This window comes from Coregonus lavaretus (genome assembly GCF_964263955.1).
Source record: "Coregonus lavaretus genome assembly, chromosome: 32".
Taxonomy (NCBI): Eukaryota; Metazoa; Chordata; class Actinopteri; order Salmoniformes; family Salmonidae; genus Coregonus; species Coregonus lavaretus.
The window spans coordinates 23,879,093-23,895,729 of NC_140019.1; the positions used below are offsets into that span (position 1 = coordinate 23,879,093).

The 16,637-nt window shown below is 46.0% G+C and overlaps 1 protein-coding gene across 1 annotated transcript in view; it reads left to right on the forward strand.

Moving 5' to 3' along the window:
• LOC311107914 (GPI ethanolamine phosphate transferase 2-like) overlaps positions 1-16,637 on the forward strand; it is a 120,781-nt gene that overhangs the window by 48,011 nt on the left and 56,133 nt on the right. Inside the window, exons 5-6 of the mRNA XM_084150514.1 lie at positions 1,594-1,732; positions 5,978-6,190. Coding sequence (XP_084006640.1) covers positions 1,594-1,732; positions 5,978-6,190 — 352 coding nt within the window. The remainder of the gene's footprint in view (positions 1-1,593; positions 1,733-5,977; positions 6,191-16,637) is intronic.

The following is a 16,637-nucleotide window of genomic DNA, read 5'->3' on the forward strand; positions in this document are numbered from 1 at the left end:
AATGTTTTCTGATAGCAAGTTATGGATTTCATCAAACTTATTTCTAAGGCTACATTAATATGGACTATTTCTAGCCCTTTCCTGGGTAGCTTATCAGGGATAGACATAATATTGAAAAGAACAAACAAAGCAAGAAAGAAAGAAAACATTCAGCAGTCCATTAATCAGTTGGTGTGTGTAAGTGTGTGTGTGTGCTGTGGTGTTGAAGCTACGAAACCATAGGCCTGGCTCTCTCATCCCTTCCAGGCTTTTGGGAGGGAGGGTGGACAATGAGCCTGTCATAGCGGATGTAAGCAATGTCCCCATGTGCTCTGGCAGCTTTCATGGCTGGGATAAGTTCTTTCCTCTTCATGAAATGTCAATGAGATCCTACATCTGTAACATGAATTGCCAATGAGTTGAAGAAGTTAGCTGGCTCTGTTAGGGCGACCAGCTAAACTGGCAGGGAACCAGGCTTTTGTTAGCTTGCGCTGGCTGCTAAAGGAGGCAAGCTAGCGTGGAAGAGAGTGGCTGAGGGCTGAGGGGGTCTTTGAAGTGAAATGGAGCTAACCACCTTCCATTCCCAGAGGAGACAGCTAGAGAGTGAGCCTCTCAGGCGCTGTGTGGAACCTCCACTGTTTCGCTCCAGTGAAGGGAGGACATGAGGCGATGCTGCTTCTTCCAGCAGCAGGCCTCTATATGAGACACATATTTCCACAACCCCTATTCCTGCCCTGTCTGTGCGTTTCTATTGCCTGGTGAATCCCACACTTTCTAGAAATCAGTTAAAATATGAATGACATGTAAACAGCTGATTGGCCAGCTCAGCCAATGAGACGTCTCGGCCAAAAACATGACGTCTTCCTCTATGAGGAAATAGCAAGCATTTTTGAAACAGTCTGTTTGTGGTACAAGTTTGAGGTGGGGGTTTTGAAGTGTTTTTTTTCCCTCTAATTTATGCTTTGGCAACAAATACAAGTATAGGATGAGTCAACAACATTATTTGGGTAAGAGTTAACAGATTTTTGTTTCTCTTTATTATTTATATTTTTTGTATTTTACCCCCTTTTTCTCCCCAATTTTGATCTTGTCTCATCGCTGCAACTCCCCAATGGGCTTGGGAGAGGCGAAGGTCGAGTCATGCGTCCTCCGAAACATGACCCGCCAGACCGCGCTTCTTAACACCCGCGCGCTTAACCCGGAAGCCAGCCGCACCAATGTGTCGGAGGAAACACCGTTCAACTGACCACCGAAGTCAGCCTGCAGGTGCCCAGCCCGCCACAAGGAGTCGCTAGAGCGTGATGAGCCAAGTAAAGCCCCCCCGTCCAAACCCTCCCCTAACCCGGACGACGCTGGGCCAATTGTGCGCCGCCCTATGGGACTCCTGGTCACGGCCGGTTGTGACACAGCCTGGGATCGAACCCGGGTCTGTAGTGACGCCTCAAGCAGTGCCATAGACCGCTGCGCCACTCGGGAGGCCCTAGATTATGAGCTTTCTAATTGAGATGTTACTTTAACTGTAAGTTGCAGTGAATAAAAATGTCTGATAAATGACCATTATGTCAACATTTGGTCCGCTTATGTGACCTATCTATATGTGCCGTGTCCCCTTAGGAGGCAGAGGGGGCGCTGCCCTACCTGCTGGTGCTGTGTGGGGACCACGGGATGTCCGAGACGGGCAGCCACGGGGGCTCGTCTGAGCATGAGGTCAACACACCCCTGGTGCTCATCAGCCCCGCCTTCAAGAAGAAAGGTAAGCACTCTCATTGGCTCTCCTGTTATCCCCCCCCCTGTCTGTCTGTCTTGCTGTCGGTGAACAAGTAGGCACATGCACACCGGTGTTCAAATCCGTATCACAACACATATCCACAATAGTATAGTGAAAATCCGTTTACATTCGTTTTCACCTATGAAAAATTTGGTTAAGTGAGGATTAACATCACTTTTGTTAAGTAAGGGCCTACTCCAGAGCGCATGTGCCACACACACACACACACACACACACACACACACGTTCACGCCTGGTTAAATAAAGGTTAAAAAAATACACGCTCTCTCTCTCACACACACAAACATACACACATGGCCATCTCTCAGCTGAGCTCTCACACTGTGAGAAGCGGTGATGTCTTGGCAATGTGTTAAGAGGAGCTCATTAACGTCTCGCCGCTCTGTGACGAACGTGTTGGAGGCCGTCGGTGTGAATGTGATAATTGTTTCTATATTCGCCACGTCTATTTCTAGATCACTCCTCATCTACATGGGTTTATTTCAGGTGGATAAAATTTTACTGAAAGACTGGCTGAGAAATGAAGTGTTGGCAGAAACATGATGGACAGGCTGGTACAGTAAGTTGTACTGTTGGACCTCAGACACATGATGGACAGGCTGGTACAGTAAGTTGTACTGTAGGACCTCAGACACATGATGGACAGGCTGGTACATTAAGTTATACTGTAGGACCTCAGACACATGATGGACAGGCTGGTACAGTAAGTTGTACTGTTGGACCAGACACATGATGGACAGGCTGGTACAGTAACTTATACTGTAGGACCTCAGACACATGATGGACAGGCTGGTACAGTAAGTTGTACTGTAGGACCTCAGACACATGATGGACAGGCTGGTACAGTAAGTTGTACTGTAGGACCTCAGACACATGATGGACAGGCTGGTACAGTAACTTATACTGTAGGACCTCAGACACATGATGGACAGGCTGGTACAGTAAGTTGTACTGTAGGACCTCAGACACATGATGGACAGGCTGGTACATTAAGTTGTACTGTTGGACCTCAGACACATGATGGACAGGCTGGTACAGTAACTTCGACTGTAGGACCAGACACATGATGGACAGGCTGGTACAGTAAGTTGTACTGTAGGACCAGACACATGATGGACAGGCTGGTACACTAAGTTGTACTGTAGGACCAGACACATGATGGACAGGCTGGTACACTAAGTTGTACTGTAGGACCAGACACATGATGGACAGGCTGGTACACTAAGTTGTACTGTAGGACCAGACACATGATGGACAGGCTGGTACAGTAAGTTGTACTGTAGGACCTCAGACACATGATGGACAGGCTGGTACAGTAAGTTTTACTGTAGGACCTCAGACACATGATGAACAGGCTGGTACAGTAACTTATACTGTAGGACCTCAGACACATGATGGACAGGCTGGTACAGTAACTTATACTGTAGGACCTCAGACACATGATGGACAGGCTGGTACAGTAAGTTGTACTGTAGGACCTCAGACACATGATGAACAGGCTGGTACAGTAAGTTGTACTTTAGGACCTCAGACACATGATGGACAGGCTGGTACAGTAACTTACACTGTAGGACCTCAGACACATGATGGACAGGCTGGTACAGTAAGTTGTACTGTAGGACCTCAGACACATGATGGACAGGCTGGTACAGTAACTTATACTGTAGGACCTCAGACACATGATGGACAGGCTGGTACAGTAAGTTGTACTGTAGGACCTCAGACACATGATGGACAGGCTGGTACATTAAGTTGTACTGTAGGACCAGACACATGATGGACAGGCTGGTACAGTAACTTATACTGTAGGACCTCAGACACATGATGGACAGGCTGGTACAGTAAGTTGTACTGTAGGACCTCAGACACATGATGGACAGGCTGGTACAGTAAGTTGTACTGTAGGACCTCAGACACATGATGGACAGGCTGGTACAGTAACTTATACTGTAGGACCTCAGACACATGATGGACAGGCTGGTACAGTAAGTTGTACTGTAGGACCTCAGACACATGATGGACAGGCTGGTACAGTAACTTATACTGTAGGACCTCAGACACATGATGGACAGGCTGGTACAGTAAGTTGTACTGTAGGACCTCAGACACATGATGGACAGGCTGGTACAGTAAGTTATACTGTAGGACCTCAGACACATGATGGACAGGCTGGTACAGTAACTTGTACTGTAGGACCTCAGACACATGATGGACAGGCTGGTACAGTAACTTACACTGTAGGACCTCAGACACATGATGGACAGCCTGGTACAGTAACTTATACTGTAGGACCTCAGACACATGATGGACAGGCTGGTACAGTAAGTTGTACTGTAGGACCTCAGACACATGATGGACAGGCTGGTACAGTAACTTGTACTGTAGGACCTCAGACACATGATGGACAGGCTGGTACAGTAAGTTGTACTGTAGGGCCTCTGACACATGATGGACAGGCTGGTACAGTAAGTTTTACTGTAGGACCTCAGACACATGATGAACAGGCTGGTACAGTAACTTATACTGTAGGACCTCAGACACATGATGGACAGGCTGGTACAGTAACTTATACTGTAGGACCTCAGACACATGATGGACAGGCTGGTACAGTAAGTTGTACTGTAGGACCTCAGACACATGATGAACAGGCTGGTACAGTAAGTTGTACTTTAGGACCTCAGACACATGATGGACAGGCTGGTACAGTAACTTACACTGTAGGACCTCAGACACATGATGGACAGGCTGGTACAGTAAGTTGTACTGTAGGACCTCAGACACATGATGGACAGGCTGGTACAGTAACTTATACTGTAGGACCTCAGACACATGATGGACAGGCTGGTACAGTAAGTTGTACTGTAGGACCTCAGACACATGATGGACAGGCTGGTACATTAAGTTGTACTGTAGGACCAGACACATGATGGACAGGCTGGTACAGTAACTTATACTGTAGGACCTCAGACACATGATGGACAGGCTGGTACAGTAAGTTGTACTGTAGGACCTCAGACACATGATGGACAGGCTGGTACAGTAAGTTGTACTGTAGGACCTCAGACACATGATGGACAGGCTGGTACAGTAACTTATACTGTAGGACCTCAGACACATGATGGACAGGCTGGTACAGTAAGTTGTACTGTAGGACCTCAGACACATGATGGACAGGCTGGTACAGTAACTTATACTGTAGGACCTCAGACACATGATGGACAGGCTGGTACAGTAAGTTGTACTGTAGGACCTCAGACACATGATGGACAGGCTGGTACAGTAAGTTATACTGTAGGACCTCAGACACATGATGGACAGGCTGGTACAGTAACTTGTACTGTAGGACCTCAGACACATGATGGACAGGCTGGTACAGTAACTTATACTGTAGGACCTCAGACACATGATGGACAGGCTGGTACAGTAAGTTGTACTGTAGGACCTCAGACACATGATGGACAGGCTGGTACAGTAACTTGTACTGTAGGACCTCAGACACATGATGGACAGGCTGGTACAGTAAGTTGTACTGTAGGGCCTCTGACACATGATGGACAGGCTGGTACAGTAACTTATACTGTAGGACCTCAGACACATGATGGACAGGCTGGTTACAGTAAGTTGTACTGTAGGACCTCAGACACATGATGGACAGGCTGGTACAGTAAGTTGTACTGTAGGGCCTCTGACACATGATGGACTGCAGAGCTCATGTTCTGGATTGTCCTGTCAACTCAACTGGCAGAATTAATCTTGAGCTAAAAACAGGACACAGCATTAATAAAATATACATTTTTGAATGGATTTTGTTTTATTTTAAAGTGTGCTACATAAAGTGAATTAATCATTGTTATTAAAGTATGACGTAGGGGAGTAGGGGATTAGAGGAGTAGGGGATTAGAGGAGTAGGGGATTAGAGGAGTAGGGGATTAGAGGAGTAGGGGATTAGAGGAGTAGGGGATTAGAGGAGTAGGAGATTAGGGGAGTAGGGGTTGATTGGAGATGCGGTACATAAATTATGTTCTGCTCCTGTGACTTCTCACTTCATTTCTCAACTGTGTACGTGTGTGTGTGTGTGTGTGTGTGTGTGTGTGTGTACACACGCGTTTGTCTGTCTGTCTTGTGCATGTGTGCCTCCTTGCGCGCTCTTGTTTCTATGTCCTGAGATACTCCCTCAAACTATCTCTTCTCTCTACTCCTTATAAACAGTAGGGATGGAGAAACAGTCAACAGTCGAGCAGGTGGACCTAACCCCGACCCTGGCTCTTGGTCTGGGCCTGCCCATCTCCCAGAACAGCGTGGGCCGACTCATCCAGCCCGTGGTAGAGGAGGCCTCGCTCAGGGACCAGCTGCGCTTCCTGCACCTCAACGGCCACCAGCTGAGCTACCTGCTGAAGGACAGCATCCCAGCCTATGAGAAAGGTAAGAGGGAATAGTGTGGGTCAGTGCAGTGGTAGTGCCAGATCAGAGCAAGGCTAAATCAGCTTCCAGCCTCCCAAAGCAACAGAGTTGTCTGTGTGTACTAGAGCTCTTCACGGGTCCAAACAGATGGACCCGTTCCGAAATGAATCCGTGGCTTTCCCACCCAACCCGATATGCATAAATATATATATTTTTTAAAGGAGACCAGTTCCGAATGGACCCAAGGACAGTCAGATCCGTTCCAAAATGGCCCGTGGAAAAACACGCAAATGGACCCGTGTTGGTTTGGATCCGAGAGTAGAACGAGAGAGAGAAAGAAACCTCTGCCAACAATTAACAAGCGATATTGGCCAAATGATCGATCCACAGTTACATGTCCTTAAAAACTACCAAATGACATATAACAAACTACAAACAAAATATTATGTGTTTCGATGTGTAGCATAATCAAAACTGTATAGCTTATTGTTTTATTGGTTTTTACTTTCCTAAAACAATAATTGTTCACCTTACGGTTCAGCTGTCAGAGATTTGAGCGCTTAATGTATCAGGGCATTGCATGCATTTATGTCTATAGGCCTAGCTTCCACTGTATGATATTAATATTAAAGGAAGAGAAGCTTAGGCCTAGCCCTAGAGAGAATAAAGGAGCAACTTTGGTAGGCCTAAAGCATCTTTCCTGACCTCAAGCCTATACCACACCAAACCTTCACAAAAGTTTCTTAACTTTATTAGAGTAATATCAAAGTAAGTCAAGTCATTGTTTAAAGGTAAAATACAAACTGTAGGCATACCCAACAAATGACAGCAAAAGGCTAATTATATTTATTTTACGTCAGGCCTACTTTAAACTTTTATCTTAAATTAAATACAGAGCACAAAATTAAAAATACATTTTGAACTTAATTTAGCCAACGAAAATGTCTCAACAAAATGAAACAAAACACTTTGCATATTTAAAGAAATGTTTTAGATTCTAAACTAGGCTTACAATAATAATAATGATAAAAACAAATTATAATAAATACGAAAATAAATAAATAAAAGTTCGAAAATTGCATCAAAGCTGAATAGCGAGTTGCACACATTCCATTTGCCCACGTGACGTTCTTCTCATCTTTATCACTAAAACTTGTCCCCACAGAGGACATTCCCCTTGTCGGCTTCTTTTCACTATACTCTTTCTCCTCTAACTTTGGTTTTACTTCAATGAAAAAGGCCTCAATTTTTGCAAACAACAGTAGCCTAGGCCAAGGCTCCTTTCACGCGCTCTCTCTCTTCAGCAGCAGGCGTAAGTAAGGTGAGAGGCCTGAACCAGTTTCTGCTGGACATAAGCTATATGTTTTATTGAGTTGCAATCAAGCTTGCACAGTTCTCATCGCCTCACACATTAAATGAACAGAGGACAGGTCCAGTTGGTAAATCAATTTTAATTGCACATACCCGAGACCCGTGGCAATTCAGACCCAACCCAGATCCGAGACAAAATTCTGAATTTATGGTCGGATCTCGGAATTTGGGATCTGTTGGACCTCTAGTGTGTACAAAGCTATTTAGATAAAGCCAAAAAAAGTGGCTCAATTATTAATAACACAAGTATGAACAAGCAAGTATACAGGTGCTTAAGCACATGAGCACAATGTGTGGTGTACACAAACAGCATATGTCCCTGGAACCCTTTAAGTCTGTAAATAGATGGAAGGATTCAACATGGTTGAGTTACAAAGATTGCCTTTGGCTGCCTCTCTACAGAAGACAATCCTTCTCCCTCTCTCTTGACGCACACACACACACACACACACCTACACACACCTAACACACACACACACACACAGCCTTCCTCTGCAGGGTTTTACTCTCTCTCCCTCTAGTATCTTACTGAGTCACTGTCAAAGAAAGAAAGGAGAAGATTATCAAACTTTGGAGTTCTCACACAAACACACACACCTGTGTTTAGGCTGTGTTGTATACATGTCAGAGCAAGGCTGTGAGGCCTGTCCTTGGGCTATTACAGGGGATGTTCTGTGTCAGGTCATCTCTTCCCAGTGATCAAAATTGCTCCTGCACATTTATTTGGTTCATAATCTTGAAAAGGGTCAACTTAACTCAAATGCACAATATAGACTGAGTGTACAAAACATTAAGAAAACATGGTCTTTCCATGACATAGACTGACCAGGTGAATCCAGGTGAAAGCTACGCTACATGACCAAAAGTGGACACCTGCTCGTCAAACATCTAATTCCAGAATCATGGGCATTAATATGTAGTTAGTCCCCCCTTTGCTGCAATAACAGCCTCCACTCTTCTGGGAAGGCTTTCCACTAGATGTTGGAACATTGCTGCGGGGCCTTGCTTCCATTCAGCCACGAGCGTTAGTAAGGTCGGGCACTGATGTTGGGCGATTAGGCCTGGCTCGGCATTCCAATTCATTCCGAAGGTGTTCGATTGGGTTGAGGTCAGGGCTCTGTGCAGGCCAGTCAAGTTCTTCCACACCGATCTCGACAAACCATTTCTGTATGGACCTTGCTTTGTACACGGGAGCATTGTCATGCTGAAACAGGAAAGGGCCTTCCCCAAACTGTTGCCACAAAGTCTAGAATGTAATTGTATGCTGTAGCGTTAAGATTTCCCTTTACTGGAACTAAGGGGCCTAGCCCGAACCATGAAAAACAGCCCCAGACCATTAGTCCTCCTCCACCAAACTTTACAGTTAGAACTATGCATTCGGGCAGGTAGCGTTCTCCTGGCATCCGCCAAACCCAGATTCGTCCGTCTGACTGCCAGATACATACATCACTCCAGAGAATGCGTTTCCACTGCTCCAGAGTCCAATGACGGCAAGCTTTACACAACTCCAGCTGACGCTTGGCATTGTGCATGGTGATCTTAGGCTTGTGTGCGGCTGCTCGGCCATGGAAACCCATTTCATGAAGCTCCCGACGAACAGTTATTGTGCTGACGTTGCTTCCAGATGCAGTTTGGAACTCGTTAGTGAGTGTTGCAACCGAGGACAGATGATTTTTATGCTCTTCAGCACTCTGCGGTCCCGTTCTGTGAGCTTGTGTGGCCTACCTCTTTGCGGCTGAGCCGTTGTTGCTCCTAGATATTTCCACTTCACAATAACAGCACTTACAGTTGACCGGAGCAGCTCTAGCAGGGCAGAAATTTGACGAACTGACTTGTTGGAAAGGTGGCATCCTATGACGGTGCCACTTTGAAAGTCACTGAGCTCTTCAGTAAGGCCAATCTACTGCCAATGTTTGTCTATGGAGATTGCATGGCTGTGTGCTCGATTTTATACGCTTTTCATCAACAGGTGTAGCTGAAATAGCTGAATCCACCATTTTAAAGGGGTGTCCACAAAGTTTTGCATTCCTTATTGATGTCACCTATTAAATCCACTTCAATCAGTGTAGATGAAGGGGAGGAGACAGGTTAAAGGATTGTTGAGCCTTGAGACAACTGAAACATGTATGTGTGCCATTCATAGGTTGAATGGACAAGATAAAATATTGAAGTGCCCTTTGAACGGGGTATGATAGTAGGTGCCAGGCGCAACGGTTTGAGTTTGTCAAGAACTCCAATACTGCTGGGTTTTTCACGCTCAACAGTTTCCCGTGTGTATCAAGAGTGGTCCACCACCCAAAGGACATCCAGCCAATGGCAGGACAGTGCTCGAAAACGGGTCATTGATGAAAGACAAAGAAGGCTGACGCTTTGTGCAGAGTAACAGACGGGCTACAGTTAGTCAACTGACAGTCCAGTACAACATTGGTGCCCAAAGACCCATAAAAGAATGCACAACTTGTCATACCTTGACACGAATGGGGTATGGCAGCCGACGACCTTGCAGAGTTCCTCTTCTTTCAGCAAAAAATAAGAAACTTTGGTTGCAGTGGCTAAGGAACGAAAACACTGGACACTGGAGAACTGGAAAAACATTGCCTGGACTGATGAATCCCAGTTCCTGCTGTTTCACGCTAATGGGAGGACTAGAGTATGGAGAAAACCACGAGTACATGCGTCCATTGTGCCCCTTGTCAACATTGCAGGCTGGTGGTGGTGGTGTGGGGTGTGTTTTCATGGCACGCATTGGGCCTAAAAGTGGAGCAACGTTTGAATGCTACAGGATATCTGAACATCTTTGCCAATCAGGTGCATCCTTTCATGGCAGCAGTGTATCCATCTGCGAATAGATTTTTTCAGCAGGATAATACCCAATGCCACAAGGCTAGGATTGTCCAGCTTACCGCAGTGGCCTGCCCAGTCACCAGATCTCAATCCAATTTGAGCATCTGTGGGATGAGATGGAACGAGCTATTTGGAGTAGAAATCCACTACCAGCCAACTTGACACAACTGTGGGAAGCATTGGAGTCAACATGGGCCAGCATCCCTGTGGAACGCTTTCGACACCTTGTAGAGTCCATGCCCGACTAATTGAGGCTATTCTGAGGGCAAAAGGGGGTGCAACTCAATATTAGGAAGGTGTTCCTAATGTTTTGTACACTCAGTGTAAATGTCTAGAAGTAAACGTGGTACAGAGGTAATAGTGGTTCTGAGGTCTCACTAGGTTGGAACATGGAGCCTACAATTCGAGGGTTGTGGGTTTGAATATGTAAAGTTAGGCACTATATGGTATGTCAGAATCCCTTGAGGATTCTCTGCTGGTGTGTCAACTATATGGAACAGTACAGGAACATATTCCATATTCATTTTGAGGTAGGGTTCCTGCTTTACAATGATGTGTTGATCTAGCTGGCTTCTGAATGATGTGTTGATCTAGCTGGCTTCAGAATGATGTGTTGATCTAGCTGGCTTCAGAATGGTGTGTTGATCTAGCTGGCTTCAGAATGATGTGTAGATCTAGCTGGCTTCATAATGATGTGTTGATCTAGCTGGCTTCAGAATGATGTGTTGATCTAGCTGGCTTCAGAATGATGTGTTGATCTAGCTGGTTTCAGAATGATGTGTTGATCTAGCTGGCTTCAGAATGATGTGTTGGTCTAGCTGGCTTCAGAATGATGTGTTGGTCTAGCTGGCTTCAGAATGATGTGTTGGTCTAGCTGGCTTCAGAATGATGTGTTGATCTAGCTGGCTTTTGAACAAAGAATAATCCAGGTTGGTAGATAGTGTGAGTGTGTTTCCCCAAACCACCGCACGAGTGTGTGTGGGCGCAAGTGAGTGTGGGCGCAAGTGGGTGTGAGTGTAAGTGGGTGTGAGTGTGTCTGGGCGTGAATGTGTCTCTCTCCTCAGAGTGCTTGATCTTGATCAAAGCCAAGTCTCACAATGCAGATTCCTATCGGTGAATGTGTGTCAAAACACAGGCTGGTCACAAGAAAGAGATGTTGAATTCAGATGCTTGAAAACGTTCGGAGGACGTCGATATATGCCTTCGTCGGGGCGCTCACCCCCCAAGAATAAACAATTATGGCATAGCACTGGGCTGGAAATTACGAGGCTCAGAGCCAGAGAGCTGCCTTGACCACTGCACCACTCAGAGCCAGAGAGCTGCCTAGACCACTGCCCCACTCAGAGCCAGAGGATGCTTAGACCACTGCCCCACTCAGAGCCAGAGGATGCTTAGACCACTGCCCCACTCAGAGCCAGAGGATGCTTAGACCACTGCCCCACTCAGAGCCATAGGCTGCCTAGACCACTGCCCCACTCAGAGCCATAGGCTGCCTAGACCACTGCCCCACTCAGAGCCATAGGCTGCCTAGACCACTGCACCACTCCGAGCCAGAGGCTTCCTAGACCACTGCCCCACTCAGAGCCAGAGGATGCTTAGACCACTGCCCCACTCAGAGCCAGAGGATGCTTAGACCACTGCCCCACTCAGAGCCATAGGCTGCCTAGACCACTGCCCCACTCAGAGCCATAGGCTGCCTAGACCACTGCCCCACTCAGAGCCATAGGCTGCCTAGACCACTGCACCACTCCGAGCCAGAGGCTTCCTAGACTACTGCACCACTCAGAGCCAGGGAGCTGCCTAGACCACTGCACCACTCAGAGCCAGAGGATGCTTAGACCACTGCCCCACTCAGAGCCAGAGGCTGCCTAGACCACTGCACCACTCAGAGCCAGAGGCTGAGCCAGAGGCTGCCTAAACCACTGTGCCACTCAGAGCCAGAGCCCTGCCTAGACCACTGCACCACTCAGAGCCAGATCGCTGCCTAGACTACTGCACCACTCAGAGCCAAATCGCTGCCTAGACCACTGCACCACTCAGAGCCAGATCGCTGCCTAGACTACTGCACCACTCAGAGCCAGATCGCTGCCTAGACCACTGCACCACTCAGAGCCAGATCGCTGCCTAGACTACTGCACCACTCAGAGCCAGATCGCTGCCTAGACTACTGCACCACTCAGAGCCAGATCGCTGCCTAGACTACTGCACCACTCAGAGCCAGATCGCTGCCTAGACCACTGCGCCACAGCAATTCACCATTCTCTTGCAAGCAGGGAGGGTACTTGATGATACTTAATGGAAACAGCGCATTGTTTTTAATTATTTAGTTTTAAGCCTTCCCCAAACCATAACCCTAACCTTAACCACTCGAAATAAATACCTAAACTTAACCCTTTCAGTTGTTTCTGTTAAACTTGTAACCACACAGAATTAACCCTGTAACCATGCGGAATGAATTGGTCAAAAATCGACGTTCATCCAATTACGGCAAATTCTGAAGTGAAACTATGAGGTCAGGTCAAAACATGCCCTCTGTGCTCGCCGTGCTCTACGCCACCTAAATAGCACACGCATAGATGCACACAGGCAAACACACAGACATACACTCACACACAGGCAAACACACAGACATACACTCACACACAGGCAAACACACAGACATACACTCACACACAGGCAAACACACAGACATACACTCACACACAGGCAAACACACAGACATACACTCACACACAGACATACACTCACACACAGGCAAACACACAGACATACACTCACACACATGCATACACGCAGACGCAGTTCTACATGCCACAGTTCAAGACGTTTGCATTACCTGAGTATTTCGATAAATGACACACATTGAACCCTGAGTAAAGATATTAATGATAAGTCAGGGTTGATAATCATCTATGTTCACAACTGTTAACATTTTCACTGTCTTATTATCAATTCACCGCCACCGCCACCCTCTCCCCTTCATCTCCTTCTTTTTGTTTCAGGACTCAGCTCCCCACAGGCCTCTGAGTGATGAATGCTCATTACGGTAGAAAAATGCTTGCTAATCAATCAGAGTGGCTGCTTAGTGCAACTGTAATTTAAAGCAAATTTAGATTCTAGTAGAGTAGCTCAAAAGTATTTAGTATTTATTAGAATCCCCATTAGCTGCTGCCAAGAGAGAGGATAACTCACACAGGTCTTAAATGACTGTTCTGAGTTCGACCTAAAATGGCTGCCAGGAAGGCCCTTGTCCACACTGCAGACTATTCAGCAAATTATTCATTTGCCAGTTTCCATAGTGATTCTGGGACTTCTACTTTACAAGCAGCGGACCTAAGTCTAGTTCTTGAGGCTATTACAACTCTGAGATAGTGACCTCAAAGCATCCTTGTTCTTCCTGTGTACACAATGGACATGCCTAGACATCTACATTAACATCCATCTTACACTGTACATGCCTAGACATCTACACTAACATCAGTCTCACAACCAACATGCCTAGACATCTACTCTAACATCCAGCTCACACCTACAGTAGACATCTACTCTAACATCCATCTTACACTGTACATGCCTAGACAGCTACACTAACATCCATCTTACACTGTACATGCCTAAACAGCTACACTAACATCCATCTTACACTGTACATGCCTAGACAGCTACACTAACATCAGTCTCACAACCAACATGCCTAGACATCTACTCTAACATCCAGCTCACACCTACAGTAGAAATCTACTCTAACATCCATCTCGCACCAGACATGCCTAGACATCTACTCTAACATCCATCTCACACCAGACATGCCTAGACATCTACTCTAACATCCACATACAGTAAATGAGCCTTATTTCTTGACAAACACAGAAAATACATGATGAAATGCTAAAGTCAGTCAGTGGCGTAGCTCCTATCTTTCTTTTTCTTTTTTCATTACCTTTTATTTCCTACATACAGTATTTCAATTACTGGACCTCCTTTGATTGGCTTTTTGTTTTTCCTCAGTGAAAGGAACAGGGGACTCTGTTCAATGGACTCTGTTCAATCTGACATAAACCTCAGATAGAGGAAGTTGGACAATTGGAGAAAGTGACTGCTCTTAAAGTGAACTCCGCAAGGTTCAGGTTATTGCTGTCCCAGTCAGTGTCACTTTGATTAAAGCAGCCCTAATGCATGTCAAGGTCACATCCAGCCAAAGACCAAGCAAGCAATGTGGTTCGAAGTTCAACCAAAGTGGCAATTGATTGTGGCAATACCACACCAATCACTATTAGACTGACACAGTGGTGCCTACGTCAAGGCAGCTCGCCTCCTTCCCTTTTTGACCTAACACATGTCCATCTCAAGGTGAGCATACAGTGCCTTCGGAAAGTATTCAGACCCTTTGACTTTATGCAAATTTTGTTACGTTACAGCCTTATCCTAAAATGGATTAAGTAAAAAAAATCCTCAGCAATCTACACACAATACCCCATAATGACAAAGCAAAAAAAGTGTTTTAGAATACCTTATTTACATAAGTATTCAGACCCTTTGCTATGAGACTCGAAATTGAGATCAGGTGCATCCTGTTTCCATTGATCATCCCTGAGATGTTTCTACAACTTGATTGGAGTCTACCTGTGGTAATTTCAATTGATTGGACATTATTTGGAAAGGCACACACCTGTCTATATAAGGTCCCGCAGTTGACAGTGCATGTCGGAGCAAAAACCAAGCCATGAGGTCGAAAGAATTGTCCGTAGAGCCCCCGAGACAGGATTGTGTCGAGGCACAGATCTGGGGAAGGGTACCAAAAAATGTCTGCAGCATTGAAGGCCCCCAATAACACAGTGGCCTCCATCATTATTAAATGGAAGATGTTTAGAACCACCAAGACTCTTCCTAAAGCTGGCCGCCCGGCCAAACTGAGCAATCGGGGGAGAAGGGCCTTGGTCAGGGAGGTGCCCAAGAACCCGATGGTCACTCTGACAGAGCTCCAGACTTCCTCTGTGGAGATGAGTGACGAGGCGGAAGCCACTCCTCAGTAAAAAGCACATGACAGCCCGCTTGGAGTTTACCAAAACGCACCTAAAGACTCTCAGACCATGAGAAACAAGATTCTCTGGTCTGATGAAACCAATATGGAACTCTTTGGTCTGAATGCCAAGCGTCACATCTGGAGGAAACCTGGCACCATCCCTACGGTGAAGCATGGTGGTGGCAGCATCATTCTGTGGGGATGTTTTTCAGTGGCAGGGACTGGGAAACCAGTCAGGAACAGGAGGCAAAGCTGAACGGAGTAAAGTACAGAGAGATAGATCCTTGATGAAAACCTGCTCAGGACCTCAGACTGGGGCGAAGGTTCACCTTCCAACAGGACAATGACCCTAAGCACACAGCCAAAACAATGCAGGAGTGGCTTCGGTACAAGGAATATCCTTGAGTGGCCCAGCCAGAGCCCGGACATGAACCCAATTGAACATCTCTGGAGGGACCTGAAAATAGCTGTGCAGCAACACTCCCCATCCAACCTGACAGAGCTTGAGAGGATCTGCGGAGAAGAATGGGAGAAACGCCACAAATACAGGTGTGCCAAGCTTGTAGCGTCATACCCAAGAAGACTCGAGGCTGTAATCGCTGCCAAAGGTGCTTCAACAAAGTACTGAGTAAAGTGTCTGAATACTCATGTAAATATGACATTTCATTAAACAAATTTAAACCTGTTTTTGCTTTGTCATTCTGGGTTATTGTGTGTAGATTGATGAGGGGGAAAAAACAATTTAATCCATTTTAGAATAAGGCTGTAACCTAACAAAATGTGGAAAGGTCAAGGGGTTTGAATACTTTCCGAAGGCACTGTACATGAACAATTACATAGTGCTGGAATGAAAAAGGTGCTGGTACACATTTTAGGTGTTCATATTTTAGAGTGAATGGGTGGACATTGATGGGCGAACATTGTGATTTCCCCAAGGCTGTGACCTCTGACTGGTGTGTGTCACGAGTGTTTGTCTTTTTATTGACAGAGTATGATGAATGGGTCACCGTGGTGGAGCCCTTAAAGCCGCAATCAGCTGTTGAGACAATAACAAAGCCTTCCCTACCCCCGTTTTGGTAAAAAGCTCTGGGATGGGGCTGGAGGAATGTAACCACTCTAAATTTAATAGACAGAGCAATGGATGCAAAGACTGACCATGATATCAAAATTATAGTTTTAACCATATTTTGAGGCTATAGACTGTTTGTTTACATTTGTTTTGTTTACAAA